Source organism: Leptodactylus fuscus, chromosome 4 (assembly GCF_031893055.1).
Source record: "Leptodactylus fuscus isolate aLepFus1 chromosome 4, aLepFus1.hap2, whole genome shotgun sequence".
Lineage (NCBI taxonomy): Eukaryota > Metazoa > Chordata > Amphibia > Anura > Leptodactylidae > Leptodactylus > Leptodactylus fuscus.
Window position 1 is genome coordinate 36987733 of NC_134268.1, and position 15091 is coordinate 37002823.

The following is a 15091-nucleotide window of genomic DNA, read 5'->3' on the forward strand; positions in this document are numbered from 1 at the left end:
CTAGGGACAGTTAAAAGGGTAAGATTTATCCATAGCTGAAGTAGCAATAAATGACCATACACTTTGGATAAATCTCAGACAACATTATTAGTAGCCACAGTATATACCATTATAAGATAAGATAAGATAAGATAAGATAATCCTTTAATAGTCCCACCTTGGGGAAATTTCAGCGTGTTACAGCAGCATAGTAATACAGATACAGGATAATACAGAGTAATATGTTACAGACGTAGACACAGATAAGCTGAGAAGAGAAGATATACTAGGAGTCCATGGCAGCTAAGGAAAAAACAGAAGAGAAAGAGGAAGACCTCATGGTCATCCTCATAATCATTAGTTCTCTGTGCGGAGAGCTCTTCGTTTGGTCTGATGTAGATTATACAGCCTGGTCGCGGTTGGAAGGAAGGACCTGCGATAGCGCTCCTTCTCACACTTGGGGTGAAGCAGACGGTCGCTTACAGTGCTGCCAAGTCCCATCAGGGTCCCATACATGGGGTGGGATTTGTTCCCCCGCATGGAGGTCACCACAGACAGTATCCTTCTGTCACCCACCACCTGTACTGAGTCCAAGGGGCTCCCCAGGACAGAGCTGGCCCTCCTGATCAGCCTGTCAAGTCTATTTCTGTCCCTGGTTGATATACTGCTTCCCCAGCAGGCCACACCGAAAAAGATGGCTGAGGCAACCACAGAGTTGAAGAAGGCCCTAAGAAGTGTCCCCTGGACTCCGAAGGCCCTCAGCCTCCTGAGCAGGTAGAGTCTGCTGTGGCCCTTTCTGTGCAGCGCCTCCAGGTGATCAGCCCAGTCTAGTTTATTATTGAGGAGCACGCCCAGGTACTTATAGGTCCTGACTATCTCAATACATGTTCCTTGGATCTCCACCGGGGTCGGAGCACCTCTCCGTTTACTAAAGTCCACCACCATCTCCTTGGTCTTCCCAGCATTAATCCTGAGCTGGTTCTGCTGGCACCATTCAACAAAATCCCGGTTTAAGTCTCTGTATTCCCTATCATCGCCATCAGTGATAAGGCCGACTATAGCAGAGTCATCGGAGTACTTCTGTAAGTAACAGCTGGATGAGTTGTGCCTGAAGTCAGCAGTGTACAGTGTGAAGAGGAATGGGGCAAGAACTGTACCTTGAGGTGCCCCCGTACTACAGATCACAGTGTCAGACACACAGTCCTGGGCTCTCACATACTGAGGGCGGTTTGTCAGGTAGTCTAGGATCCAGTTGGACAGGTGATGGTCCACTCCACCAAGGTTCAGCTTCTCCCTCAGTAGCCCTGGCTGAATGGTGTTGAACGCACTGGAGAAATCAAAGAACATTATTCTCACAGTGTTCCCGGGTTTCTCCAGGTGAGAGAGAGCTCTGTGAAGAAGGTGGATGATGGCGTCATCTACCTCAATGCCTGGCCGGTAGGCAAACTGGAGGGGGTCCAGAGCGGAGCTCACTAGGGGGCGTAGGTGTGTCAGGACCAGTCTCTCTAGGACCTTCATTAGGTGTGATGTCAGTGCTACAGGTCGGTAGTCATTGTAGCCCATCGGGTTGGGTTTCTTTGGGACTGGTACCACGCAAGATGTTTTCCACAGTTGAGGTACCACCCCCAGCTTCAGGCTCATATTGTACATGTGCGTTATAATACCACACAGCTGGTCACTGCACATTTTAAGAACTCTTGCGCTTATACCATCAGGTCCCCCCGCTTTGTTCGCTCTAATATTCTTCATTTCCTTACACACCTGAGACTCCTGCAGGATCAGATAGTCAGATTGCAGTTGACCGCAGGTCGGTGGGGGTTGGGTCTTGGTGTGTGAGGAGAGTGGGGTTGGCTGACATGCTGGTGGAGGGAGCATTTGCTTGGAGTCGAATCTATTGAAGAATAGATTAAGCTCGTTAAGCCACTTCCTGTCCCCTACTGTTCGGTGCCTTGTCTTTTCCTTGTGTCCTGAAATTGCCTTAAGGCTGTCCCACACCTCAGAGAGTCTACCCTCCCCCATCTGTAGCTCCATCTTCCGTCTGTAGTTGGCTTTCCCTTCCCTGATCAATTGTCTCAGCTGTTTCTGAACCGCCCCCAGGCCATCTTTGTCCCCAGACCTAAAAATTCTCTTTTTTTGCTTGAGGAGAGTTTTAATCTCAGAGTTAATCCATGGTTTGTTATTGGAGAAACACCTCACCTTCCTAGTTGGTACCGTGCTGTCCACACAGAAATTAATGTAGTCCGTTATGCAATGTGTGAGTCCCTCAATGTCCTCTGGAAATGAGTCTTGAAACACTTCCCATAAAGTTATATCAAAGCAGTCCCTTAGAGACTCGACACTTCCCTCTGACCAAATCTTCACGGTACGGGTAACCGCCGGTTCTCTGCGCACCAGTGGAATGTATGTGGGTCGCAGATGTACCAGGTTGTGATCTGATCTGCCTAGGGGTGGTAGGGCAGATGAGTTATATGCATCCCTTACATTGGCAAAGAGCAAGTCCAGCGTCTTGTTGTCTCTTGTATGGCAGGTTACATACTGTGTGAAGCCTGGTAGAGTGGATGCTGAGACATGGTTGAAGTCTCCAGACACTAGGAGCAGGGCATGGGGGTGAGATGATTGCAGCTCACTCACAACAGCATGGAGGACTTCACAGGCAGCGTCAGCTTTAGCAGAGGGGGGGACATATGCAGCTAGTACAATAACATGTGATAGTTCCCTTGGCAGGTAAAAAGGTCTCATGCCCACGGCTAGCAGTTCAATATCCTTTCCACACAATTGTTTCTTAACCACAATATGTCCTGGATTACACCATCTCTCATTGACAAATATTGCAATTCCTCCGCCTATTCGCTTACCGCTCTCCAGTGTTCTGTCCGCCCGAAGAAGTTTGAAGCCCTCCACGGAGGCAAGTATGTCCGGAGTGATTTCAGTAAGCCAAGTCTCTGTAAACAGCATCATACTGCACTCACGAAACTCCTGTTGATGTCTGGTCAGTGCTGTCAGTTCATCCATCTTATTCACAATTGATCTCACATTCCCCATAATGATGGACGGGATCACATGCTTTTTGCGTTTTCTTCCTTCGCATCTCAGTATGCCGGCTCGTTTTCCGCGTTTTCTGCGTTTTCTAAGTCTCCTTATTAGTTCGTGGGGGATGGTAAGAGCATGCTTGTCCAGCTTGTCCTGCAGCATGCTTCTAAGGTGTAATAGTGTCTCCTTAGTGTAAACCAGTCTTCCTTGTCTGTGTGGAGGCATGCTTCAGACAAAAAGGCTCAAAAAGGATTTCTTTATAAGAGTTTCTGCATCAAATTCCAGCCCATGGTAAGTTCTTATACTAATACTCCTTATAGTAATAGAAAAAAGTGAACAAAAAAGGACGGGATAGAGAAAGATCAGTTTAGTTTCAGCAGCTGTAAACACATGCAGCCACACTCTAGGCAGGCGCAGGGTAGAAATTATATACATGTCATCAAGAACCAATAGGGGCCTAAGTGACATATAATGTTGCCATTTGCCTACACTAATAGGATTTGTATAGTTCGGTAATTCTGCTACAAAACAATAATAAGAATAGCTGGTCTTTCTCTACTTTCATCTCCTTCTTTTCCATTGGTCCTATTTGGGTTCAAATTACAGTTACAAATCTGAAATATGTCATGAAACCTTCTCTGTGTCCCAGGAGCTCCGTCATGTCCCCTGTCCTCAATGTCCTGTGTATGTGTATGTATCGTACTCTCAGGTTCTCTTGAAAATTCCTCTCTTTACCTGTAGCAGGCCTCCATTCAATGACCGCCATCCAATGAATTTTCCATGGACATCATACAGAGCTGCTAAAAATTTCAAGTTTCTGCTCCGGTCCTGGAAGACAACAAAAAGCAAAACTACATATCCATTCTATATATTCCATTCAATACAACATTATATATTGTTTTATATGAAAATCAAAATTATGGCCCAGATTTACTAATAGTTAGGCAGTGTAAACTTAGGAAATGTGAGAAGGTGCCAGATTTATCACAGTGACTGATGCTAGATGATAAATCTGGTCTATCTTTACACCATGTAGTCTACTAGTATAAATATAGTCTAACTGCTATGCTATATTTATTGGCTTACTTTGATCTAGAATTTAAGCCAACATTTTGGTGCATCTATACTGATAGTTTATGTGGATTTAAGACTTTTCCTATATACATTGCTTTATCAAAACTGCTTTGTTTGGCCACTATCTTAATTTATTCACTTCATTGTAGACACTGCTTTTCTATGGCCACTGGGCTTATCTGCTCATTTCCCAAGTGAGGTAGCTTCCTGCTCTCAGGGGGGAAGGAGGGGCTGACAAGCAACAGAGCTCCTCAGATAGGGGACGGGGGAGGTGAGAGCTCCGGGATTACTGTGCTGTCTATCTTCAGTTTTCCCACTTATCAGCCGGTTTAATTGCATTTGGCTGATAGGGGCTGAGATAAGGAGTCTCTGTATGTAATACAAGCTGACTCAAATCCAGCTCTGCTACATCAGTTTCCACATCAGCTTTATACTGTGGTAATGCATTTACAACCAATCCCTCATTACTGACTGCAAACATAGCAAATAGCAGAGAAAGTGAAACCCCGCCCACCAATGTGCCGAGAAATCCAGGAAGTGAAGAGAGCACACAGCCTGGAGGCTGCAGAACAAGAGTTATGGGAATACCCCTTTAAGTCTTGCCAAGATTAGTAAGTTGGAAAAATTAGCTCATGGGCCAAGATGTGCCAAAGAGGTACCACAATTACGCCAGAGTCTGTTCGTAACCAGAATAGTACTTGTCCTAAGTTTTGTGCTTTTGTACATGGACGTGGGTATGTGGCCAAAGAAAATAGGTTCGAAACCTCGGCTAGAACATTGACAAAACACACACATTCAATAAATATGCCTTATTGTTTCCTCTTTGTACTCAGGCCTGTATATTTGGTATTCTAGCTACTTGTTACTTATTACTTACTTGGTCATTTAACTTAAAGCTAAAATTTTCTGGAAATGGAAAGGCTGTAAGGACTCGAGAAGCTAAACCAGGCTGGTCATCATAATACAACCATGGAATGTTGGTTCTCCTGTGAAACACATTGAAAATTAAATGATATGAACGGTCACTACGTTTTGTCATGTTAAAGGGATTCTATAATTAAAATCACATTTTTTTCTCAAACACACAAAGGAGTAGCCTTAAGAAAGGTTATTCTTCTCCTACCTTTAGATGTCTTCTCCGCGCCGCCGTTCAGTAGAAATCCTGGTTTTCTTCGGTATGCAAATGAGTTCTCTCTTCTAGGCCTCGGGCAGAGCCGACTGCGCATGCCCACAGGCCATAAGAAAATGGCCGCTTACACAGCTTACTGTGTAAGCGGCCATTTTTCTTGTGGCCGCGGGCATGCGCAGTCTGTTCTGCCCGAAGCCTAGAAGTTTGAACCCAGCTCCGCAAGAAGACACAGGGAGAAGACGTTCCTGTAGAAGATGGAGGCGGCGCTGGAGAGTTCTTTCATAGCATTGGGGATGCCTCCAGTGCTGTTTGAGCGCTGGGGACCGCCCCCAGTGCTGCGAGAGATCTCAATTGCATTATAGACGAAAATTGGAATTTCTACAGAACGGTGGCGCGGAGAAGACATCTAAAGGTAGGAGAAGAATAGCCTTTCTTAAGGCTACTCTTACGTGTGATCAAGAAAAAATGTGATTTTAATGATAGAATCCCTTTAAAGGTGATGCAGTAAAGCTTTGATTTTATTCATACCAGAAAGCAATGGAATGCACCACTCCAAGTGCAGCTGTATTTGTGAATATATATCGGAAGAGACCACAGGCGTCAGCGCTCTGGGGGGTCGTAGAATGCATGTTCATCACACACATGTTTCCTAAGGCTTGACATGCTGTATGATTGGAGTGTAGCTACAAAATGGATAGAAAAATGAACAAGAGTTAAAGAACACACATACTTACTTTCATGTGCTCGGGGCATAGGCATAACTAGGAAAGTCTGAGCCCCATAGCAAACTATTAATTGGGCCCCCCCTAGAGGTAAAATTAGAGATAATTTATCAGGGGAACAACGGGGCAGAATATTATATTACAACTGATACAATATTAAATATATTACACACAGGATCTGAATTCATACCAGACAAGCTGCTGCGGATGCCTGCAAGTGCATGGAAAGCCATTCAGATCGTAATAATATTCCCTAAAAACAAAAGCATACAAGTCCAAGTTTAGGTTTATACGCTTCACAAAATATATGAAGTCAACTTTACATACAAGTACTTACTAGCTGCCCAAACCGGATAGTTGAAAGGACTCTGGACAAGATATGAACTGCTCCATTGAAACATATACCACCAGCCTAGAAAAATGTAAGCCAAGGGAAATGTATTTGAGCCAATGTAAACAACAATAACAAGCAAATATGAAGTACTAGATGTATAGGGAGCTCCTTCCAATAGATGGCACTTAGGAGTAAATTTCTCCTTTTTCACTAATGAGATCTTATTTGGGTTCCTTACCCAGAATTCTTAGCAGGGCATGATGACCTAAGGTACTTACCAAAATATTTGGCTGGTAGCAGGTACATGAGTTGGTCTTATTGATAAAGGTCTGATGGCATCTCTCACACCTAGGATAACACTCAGCTATTACATATGTCAATGTTACAGGTTATCTGAGAACAGTGATTTAGATACAGAAATTACAGACATGTAAATGTGTTCCTGCATATACTATTACATGGAATTGCTAGTACTTTTTATCCACAATTGCAGACCTGCAACTGCAGATAAAAGTATGGACCCTTACATTTCCATGGGTGACCTATACATAGCCAGAATTTTGCAGCTGTGTCTGGGTTGAATTGAAGAACTGCAAAATATGGAGCAGGTCCTATTCCTGTCCATACCTGTGTCAATGTCCATTTTAATGTATGGATCAATGAAAACCATGGATGACATGGATACCAATCCATGTGTCATCTGTGCTGTTTGTACTTGTAAACCACACATGGTTGTGTGCATATAGCCTTATAGTTATAAAGCTGCCAGAGTGAGACTGGAGAACAGTATGCGGGGAGGGGGAGGGCAGACGAAGCACAAGCACTGGAGGGGGCGTAATGAAAGGTATGACATAGGACGGTGCCCGGAGGCCCTGGGGAATGCCCACGGTACTCGATGGGCTAATTTGCTTAAAGTTATTAACCAGGATTACAACAGAACAGCGGGGAGAATCTAAAAAGAGAAGGTTGGGAAGGATTGGCTGATCTCAGGCGCTCCCTGCAAATCCTCCAGGACTTCTGGATAGTTCTCATCTCCTGCACCCACCAGATCTGATGAAGGGGTGGAATCCTGTGTGACTCCAAAAAAAAACCGAAACGCGTCATCTGAATAAATACAATATTTTGTTTTTTAATTGATCCGAGTGAGCACGTTTTACTTCTTTTACTGGTTTATCCAGTACATACCTGTTTAAAAAGAGAAGGTAGTAATAAAATAGCCTTTTTAAAGGCTATACAGGCACGTCTTTATCTCAAAACCACTGACACCAATGATACACTCCCTGTAAAGCAGACAGGTTCTCCGTCTTTCGGATACTTATACGGACTCACATGACATAAAGCCGAACGCTAGTGTGAACCTAGCATTAGTCAATGAACAAAGAAAGAGAGTAACATAATAATGAAAAAATATATATATTGAAGAACTTACTGGACACCAGAAGCATCAGGCCATGTAAAGGATGGCTCAGTCCCATCACAGTCGACACATTCAGCTTCATGCAGCAATGTCCCATTTACGTCTCTTTCCACTAAATAAAATTAAATGAGCGGATAAACTGAAATTTTAAATAAAACATTCTAAAAAAATAAATAGGGGTCTAAGTGCGGAAAACTTTGTATTTATTTACCTTTGCATTGTGACATCACTGAGTGCATTATCTCTGTACTGTGACATCACTGTGTGTATTATCCTGTACTGTGACATCACTGTGTGTATTATCTCTGTACTGTGACATCACTGTGTGTATTATCCCTGTACTGTGACATCACTGTGTGTATTATCCCTGTACTGTGACATCGCTGTGTGTATTATCTCTGTACTGTGACATCACTGTGTGTATTATCCTGTACTGTGACATCACTGTGTGTATTATCCCTGTACTGTGACATCATTGTACTGTATGTATTATCCTTGTACTGTGACAACATTGGGCAAGATTTATCATACCTTGTACATCAGTTTTCTGATGTGCAAAGCATGAAAATGTCCCAGCTCCATGTTTTATGAAAAATTTCTGACTTTTATTTTGCCATGGCATAGGAAGAGGTGTAGGGAGTGCCCCACCTCCGATATTTATCATGGTCATTGAAATCTATAATCTTCAATATTCAGCCACCAGCAGCAATAACAGTGATAGAAAATTTCTCTGAATTGATATATATCTATTCCACTTAACTTTCCTTGGATGCCGGGTAACGCACGGAACTGTCCCCTTCGGCGTGGAGCTGTGAATATGTAGATCAATCATAAAATAGAACCAGTGTAGCCCCGTACGGAAAGTTAAAACTCTTCTTTATTTAATCCATAGAAAATCTTTGTACACGCATGTTACAATTGTGGAAACTGCGCCAGACTGACGCGTTTCGGATAAGGTTTCCTTTCTCAAAGACTTTGAGAAAGGAAACCTTATCCGAAACGCGTCAGTCTGGCGCAGTTTCCACAATTGTAACATGCGTGTACAAAGATTTTCTATGGATTAAATAAAGAAGAGTTTTAACTTTCCGTACGGGGCTACGCTGGTTCTATTTTATGATTGATCTACATTGAAATCTATGCCAACTACAGAGGCAGGCTCATATATGTGTACTATGGGCATTATCCCTGCGCTGTGACATAACCTTGTGCATTATCTCTGTGCATTAGAGAGACCTAAATAGTAAGGAATTTTCAGGTTATAAAATGACTGCAGAAGTCGGGCATGTTGTAGTGGGGCTCCATTTCAAGTTTTACCATCAACCACATGGACAACTGTAATGCCCTATAGGCTCTTACCTGCAAAATTGAATACACTTAGCCCTGGTTCACATCTGCGTTCGTTATTCTGTTCGGGGATTCCGAACAAATTAAAAAGTGGTTAGCAAAGAAACCACACGGACCCCAGACTATAATGGGGTCCGTGTGTTTTTCGCACGGTTTCCACACGATTCATGCGGAGAGAAAAGTAATGCAAGAACTATATATTATATTAAAAACTTACCCAGAATCTTCCCAGAACACTGGCATCTGCCATATGAAGTTAATCCATCAGGACATTTAATACAATTCCATCCATCCACTGTAACACCCTATAACAGAATCAGCACAAGGCGCTTTAATTTGTGAAACCATTGGGAAATGTGCTCTATATTCTGCTAAATGTATTCTACTCACCAAGTTGTCAGGACATTTCTGGCAGCTGACACTATCGTCATTCTTGGAAAGGAGCTTATATCCTGGAAGACACTCACATGAAATGCCTGAAGGAAAAATAGCAGCAGCATGTTACTTACATATCTAGGATAGGTCATCAATATCAAAACTGATCAATTATTCAAGAAGCTGCAGCATTCACATCTTTAGAACTTACTAAGCACAGCGCCGTATACTGTATAGTGGCTGTGCTTGGTATTGCAGCCTATCTGCAGTCACCTGAATAGAAACTGGAGCCGTAACCCTGTAATTTCTTACATTTTCACAGTGTTGTCCCCCCAGTGTTGTCTCTCTGCCTCCTCTATTGCTCCGATTCTTGGTCACATGACTGTCCCCACTCTATTCTGAGTGTAAATAAGAGTACAGCAAGGTTGCTCAACGTTAATGAACGGAAGCAGGGCTCAAAATCAGACAGGAATAGGACCTGTTCCATATTTTGCGGTCTGGACTGCTGGCCCGCACACGTGACTGTGTATATACGAGCCCATAGAAATGAATGGGTCAAAGTGCTATCCTGGAAAAAACCCAGAGAGCACACTGACCTAGCACACAGTCGTCTGCAAGGGGGCTTAAAGCAACAGCACAGGAGTCTGTGAGACAAGACCATGATGTAAATATGCAAGAATGATCTGCATGCATGTTACTGCAACCAAACAATCCTTTATGGGAGTTTGTGAACGTATGCAGACGTGATATGAACAGATCCTTAAAGGACATAGTATATTATACTATACAAGATATATATTATAGTATACAAGACTTCTCCCGAGTTGCACCACTTCTCTGGAATGCTCTACCCCGGACAATCAGGTTAACTCCCAATTTCTACAGCTGCAAGCGAAAACTAAAGACACATCTTTTCAGACAGGCCTATCATAATTCCTAATGTAATCCCTTCCGTAGTTGGAATCCCTAAAACAAACCCTTCTCTATTCCCGCTCCCGCATTTCCCCACAGGATATGACTAACTTTATATGTTCAGGCACAATCTGCACATTAAAGGATACAACTGATGGCGGCTTTATGTTTATGTATTGACAGTAACCTCTATCAAAAAATTGTCTGACCCCTGTATAAGCAATGCCGCCCCTGCTACCTCTTGTGTCACCCCCTCTACCTCATAGATTGTAAGCTCTTGTGAGCAGGGCCCTCAGTCCATTTTTCTGTTCCAGACTAAAGAATAAGGATGGATCTGACTAATAGCCAACAACAATGGATCCCAAGAAACCCCATAGATTATAATGGTGTCCGTCAGTTTGAAAAAGTCATGTTAGGAGGGATTCGGAAAACGATATTCGGATGTAGATATGAATGGGGATGCTTAATTTTTCAGCACACTAAAGAAAGATGTACCATTCCTGATGTCGCTCGCTGCAAGGCAAAATAGCCGCTGATGCCGCTGTGCAGCCTCATGTAGACTGGCCACATTATATGAGATACATTATAAGATATATTGATTAGAGATGAGCGAGTAGTACTCGATCGAGTAGGTATTCAATCAAATACTACGGTATTCGAAATACTCGTACTCGATCGAGTACCACTCGCTATTCGAATGGAAAAGTTCGATGCAGAACCAGCATTGATTGGCCGAATGCTATACAGTCGGCCAATCAACGCTGGTTCTTCTCCTACCTTTAGAAGTCTTCTCTGTGCAGCTTCCCCGTGGCATCTTCCGGCTCTGAATTCGCTTTGCCAGGCATCGGGCCTGGGCAGAGCCGACTGTGCATGTCCGCTTGTAGTCGCTGTCGGCTCTGCCCAGGCCCGATGCCTGGCAGAGTGAATTCAGAGCCGGAAGACACCGCGGGGACGCTGCACGGAGAAGACTGCTCGGGGGATCCAGCCTGACCCTCACTCGTGCACTTGGTAAGTATAATTTGATTGAATGTTGCCTACCCCTGAAACGAGCATTTTCCCCCCATAGACTATTATAGGGTTCGATATTCGATTCGAGTAGTCGAATATTGAAGGGCTACTCGAAATGAATATCGAATCTCAAACGTTTTACTGTTCGCTCATCTCTAATATTGATATCTGATATTGTCCCAAATTTATTAAGTGATGTGCCTAGAAAGTAGCTAAAATGTGCCTCAGCTTGGTGCATGACAGCTCCTGTGCCCCATTTGACAATGTTTTACAGTGGAAGGGGTGTGGTGGGAACATAGGTGGCTGCTTTGGGTACACCTCCCAATTTACTATAACTTAGACCATTATACCACAAATCTACACCGATTCATGCACTGTGGAGGGGGCACAGTCAGTTGTGTGAATAAGGCCTGAATATATTCCCTCCATAGTTGAACACCTGTGCCAGAAACCCCAGACTCAATTTTCTACCACAAGGGTGTAGAGACCACCTCAAAATCCAACCCCTCTGTGCAAAAATAGTCCTCATGTACTACCAAACAGCCAGGGCGGTTGTCCAGAGCAACCAATCAGATTTGTGCTTTCATTTCTCCAGCGCAGGGTAAACAGCACATGGAGTGATCTGATTGGTTGCTTCGGTTTGCCCTCCCTGCCATGTATATACATGAGGCAGGTGTATACAGCAGCAGTGCATAGTAGACACTAGACGGGTTGTTCATTGCCTGTACCGTCCTGGCTGGGCCTCTGTGTGTCCGGGCACTGTACGCAGGAGAGGTTTCCCGGGTGGTAGTATTGCTGCGCCGTGCAGTCCTCAGGACGCTGCAGGGGGAAGGAGTAACCGAGGCCGGAGCAGGGCAGGCACACCGCGGCTACGTACAGGCAGTGCAGCAGCCTCAGGCCTCGGTGCTGGCAGCCAGAGATGAGCCGCTCTCCTGGCTCCATGATACAGCGGGCGGCGACCCCTTAGCAGAGGAGGAGGAGGAGGGGTGGAGAGGGGATAAGTGGGGACATGTAGGAGGAGGGAGCGCGGCAGACATGTGCACACAGGACGGGCTGCCATCACTGTGCATAGGCTACAAGATAGACAGGGCTTGTAATACTACTCTGTGGAGATGAATGAAGTCCCATCACCACCAATCAGGGGGCTGCTTTCATTACGAAATGATCTCCTGAGAAATAAGAGAAGGATTCTGATTGGTTGTTCTCCACTTTCCTCTGTTAGTTTCTGTAAAGCTGGGTTCACATTATGCTTTTCTTTAAACAGAAGATCTGCATGCAGTTTTTAATTACAATAATGGACACGTTTCTCTGCATGTCACCAGTAGGCTCAATGTCATTGATGGGCTGTGCTGTAGCTAAGCATTTTTTTATATGACTTACCTATCAACCATACACTGCAGCCATTCACTCAGATAGGTGCAGGACTTCCAGCGGCCACATCAGTGGTGTTTGGAGCTCAGTACTGATGTCCTATAGTGTTCAGATCCTGGAAAGCAGTGATAGTTTATTAGGGATAATTCACACAAGGCAAGTGACTGTGTAGTTTGGTCTTGATTTTGATACGGGAATCCGCGTCAGAATAGGACCAAAATACGACTGTCGCAGCTTTAGCCGTGGAATCCGCCTGAAGAAAGGGCAGCTCGCTTCTTTTTCGTGAGCAGGAACAAACTGAAAAAAGGACCCTAGCGATCTACATAGACCTCTATTGTGAGGGGGCAGATTTTAAGGTGGATTCGGCATCAAAATTTGCCCTGTGTGAATGAGCCCTTACTGCACCTTCTATCGCTGTATACACTGTGCTCAGTAAGCTACCATGATGCGACTTCTTCCAAGCCTGGTGGTCATGTGACCCCCCTGGCGCAGAAAACTGAAGGAGCTGGTGGGTCATAAAGAACAACATAACACTGATTTCTTTTGAGGGCATATATAAAAAGATGTGCCATGATGGGAAGCCGGTCCGTATACTACATGAACCTTAAAGAGGGCCTTTCACCACTTGGGGCACATGTCGTGTAATACACCGCTAGAAAGCCGACAGTGACGACCACCTCCCTGATAGATGAGTATTATCAGTAGGGGAGGGGGCGTTCCTCACAGTACAGTGCTATAGGTGCTACTGTGAGGGAGGGCGCTCCTGACTGACTGTCACAAACACCCTTCTGACGGTAAAGAGCTACGGTACCGGCACCGATAGCTCTTCACCGGGGGCACAGAACATGAAAGCCGATAGTGCGCTGAATTCAGCGCACTGTTGGCTTTCTAGCGATATATATTTGCCCCAGGTGGTGAAAGGTCCTCTTTAATGCATGCCCCAAAGTCTGCCACCGGAGCAGTCCCTATTGGAGTATCATCACAATGAGATACCTGAAGAACACTTTTTTTTTTTTCTGCTTACCATTTGGTGACTCCGTTGCTGAAATGTTAGGTTTTTTCAGATATGCTAATGAGCAATTTGGTGCATCGAGGCGTAATCCTTTGCTGTAATTGCACCAAAGAGCTACCTCTATGCTATGATTGACAGGGTCAAGCGCCTACATGTCTCCTGTATTTTGAGGTGGTAGACTCCCGTGGGGTGACAATGTGAGAAGGAAGCGATCTTTGATTGTGAGCCATGGCCAAAGGGAGTCTGTTACCACCAAAATTGCTTCTAAACCATGTATACGCTGTACGGGTGGTAAGTGCCATAGTGAACATATCATTTTTTCCTTTTTATTTTTTCAAAAGTGTAATCTTGCTACCAAGAACATCAGCTTTTAATTTGTATGCAGTTGTGGTTTGGTGTAGCCATTTTTATCTATGGCCGCCGCACATCACAACTTGTCTATCTTTATAATAACTATTTATATAGCGCTAACATATTCCGCAGCACTTTACAAATCAGAGGACAAATGAACAGACAGTGTGAGATATTACAATGTGACGAAGAAATTAACCACTTCCGGACCGCCCATAGACTATATACGTCGGGGAAGTGGTTGTCTAGTTCTGACCGGACGTACCTGTACATCCACCAGAACACAGCAGCTGCACGGAGATCGTGTAGCTGCTTTCACTAGGAGCCGGCTGTAACTTCAGCCGGGGCTCCCAGAGAGAAGACAGGGCAGATTTATTACCTCCCCTGCCTTCTCGATCGCTGTGTATAGAGCACTCAATGAGCGCTGTATACACGGCTATGGACGCAGCCATAAATCAGCTGCCTTCTGACCCGGCAGACACGTGATCCACCGGGCTCAGTGTCCTGCCAGAGCTGCTGGGTCCTACAGGACTCAGATCAGCTCTGCATACTGTGTATAGCAGCGTGCAGGAGGCTGTATTCCTCCTGTAACAGATTAAATGTACCAGCCCCAGTTATAGGAGAAATCAGCCTCAAGTACAAAAAAAAAAAGTGATCAGATGTCCCCAAAGGTCTCTTATCACCTTATGGGGACACAATCTGGAAAAAAAATAAAATAAAAATATAATAAATTTTTTTTTAAAAAAATGTAAATAAAATAATAATAAAAAATAAATAAATAATACGCTAATAAAACGCCGTTATTAAAGGTTATAGCCCCACCCCCGACGACACCATACAAAATAAAAATTACCGTAACAGAGAGGAAAAACTATTTTATAAAGTTTTTCAGTGACACTTTGTGTTATTAAATAAAAAAAAAATTATAAATTGAAAACCAGAAACAATTTCCCTCCTATTTTGTTTATATTTTCCTGGATATAAAAAAAAATTAAAACACATTTGAAAATAAAAATAACAAAAATAAAGCCCT

The 15091-nt window shown here is 44.0% G+C and overlaps 1 protein-coding gene across 1 annotated transcript in view; it reads right to left on the reverse strand.

Moving 5' to 3' along the window:
• TMEM67 (transmembrane protein 67) overlaps positions 1 to 12274 on the reverse strand; it is a 28553-nt gene extending 16279 nt beyond the window's left edge. The window contains exons 1-10 of the mRNA XM_075272103.1: positions 12053 to 12274; positions 9420 to 9505; positions 9247 to 9334; positions 7698 to 7797; positions 6547 to 6616; positions 6272 to 6346; positions 6125 to 6187; positions 5741 to 5895; positions 4961 to 5069; positions 3745 to 3837 (exon numbers count right to left, since the gene is read on the reverse strand). Of these exons, the coding sequence (XP_075128204.1) occupies positions 3745 to 3837; positions 4961 to 5069; positions 5741 to 5895; positions 6125 to 6187; positions 6272 to 6346; positions 6547 to 6616; positions 7698 to 7797; positions 9247 to 9334; positions 9420 to 9505; positions 12053 to 12266 (1053 nt within the window). The 5' untranslated portion in view covers positions 12267 to 12274. The remainder of the gene's footprint in view (positions 1 to 3744; positions 3838 to 4960; positions 5070 to 5740; positions 5896 to 6124; positions 6188 to 6271; positions 6347 to 6546; positions 6617 to 7697; positions 7798 to 9246; positions 9335 to 9419; positions 9506 to 12052) is intronic.
• Positions 12275 to 15091: the final 2817 nt, after the last annotated feature.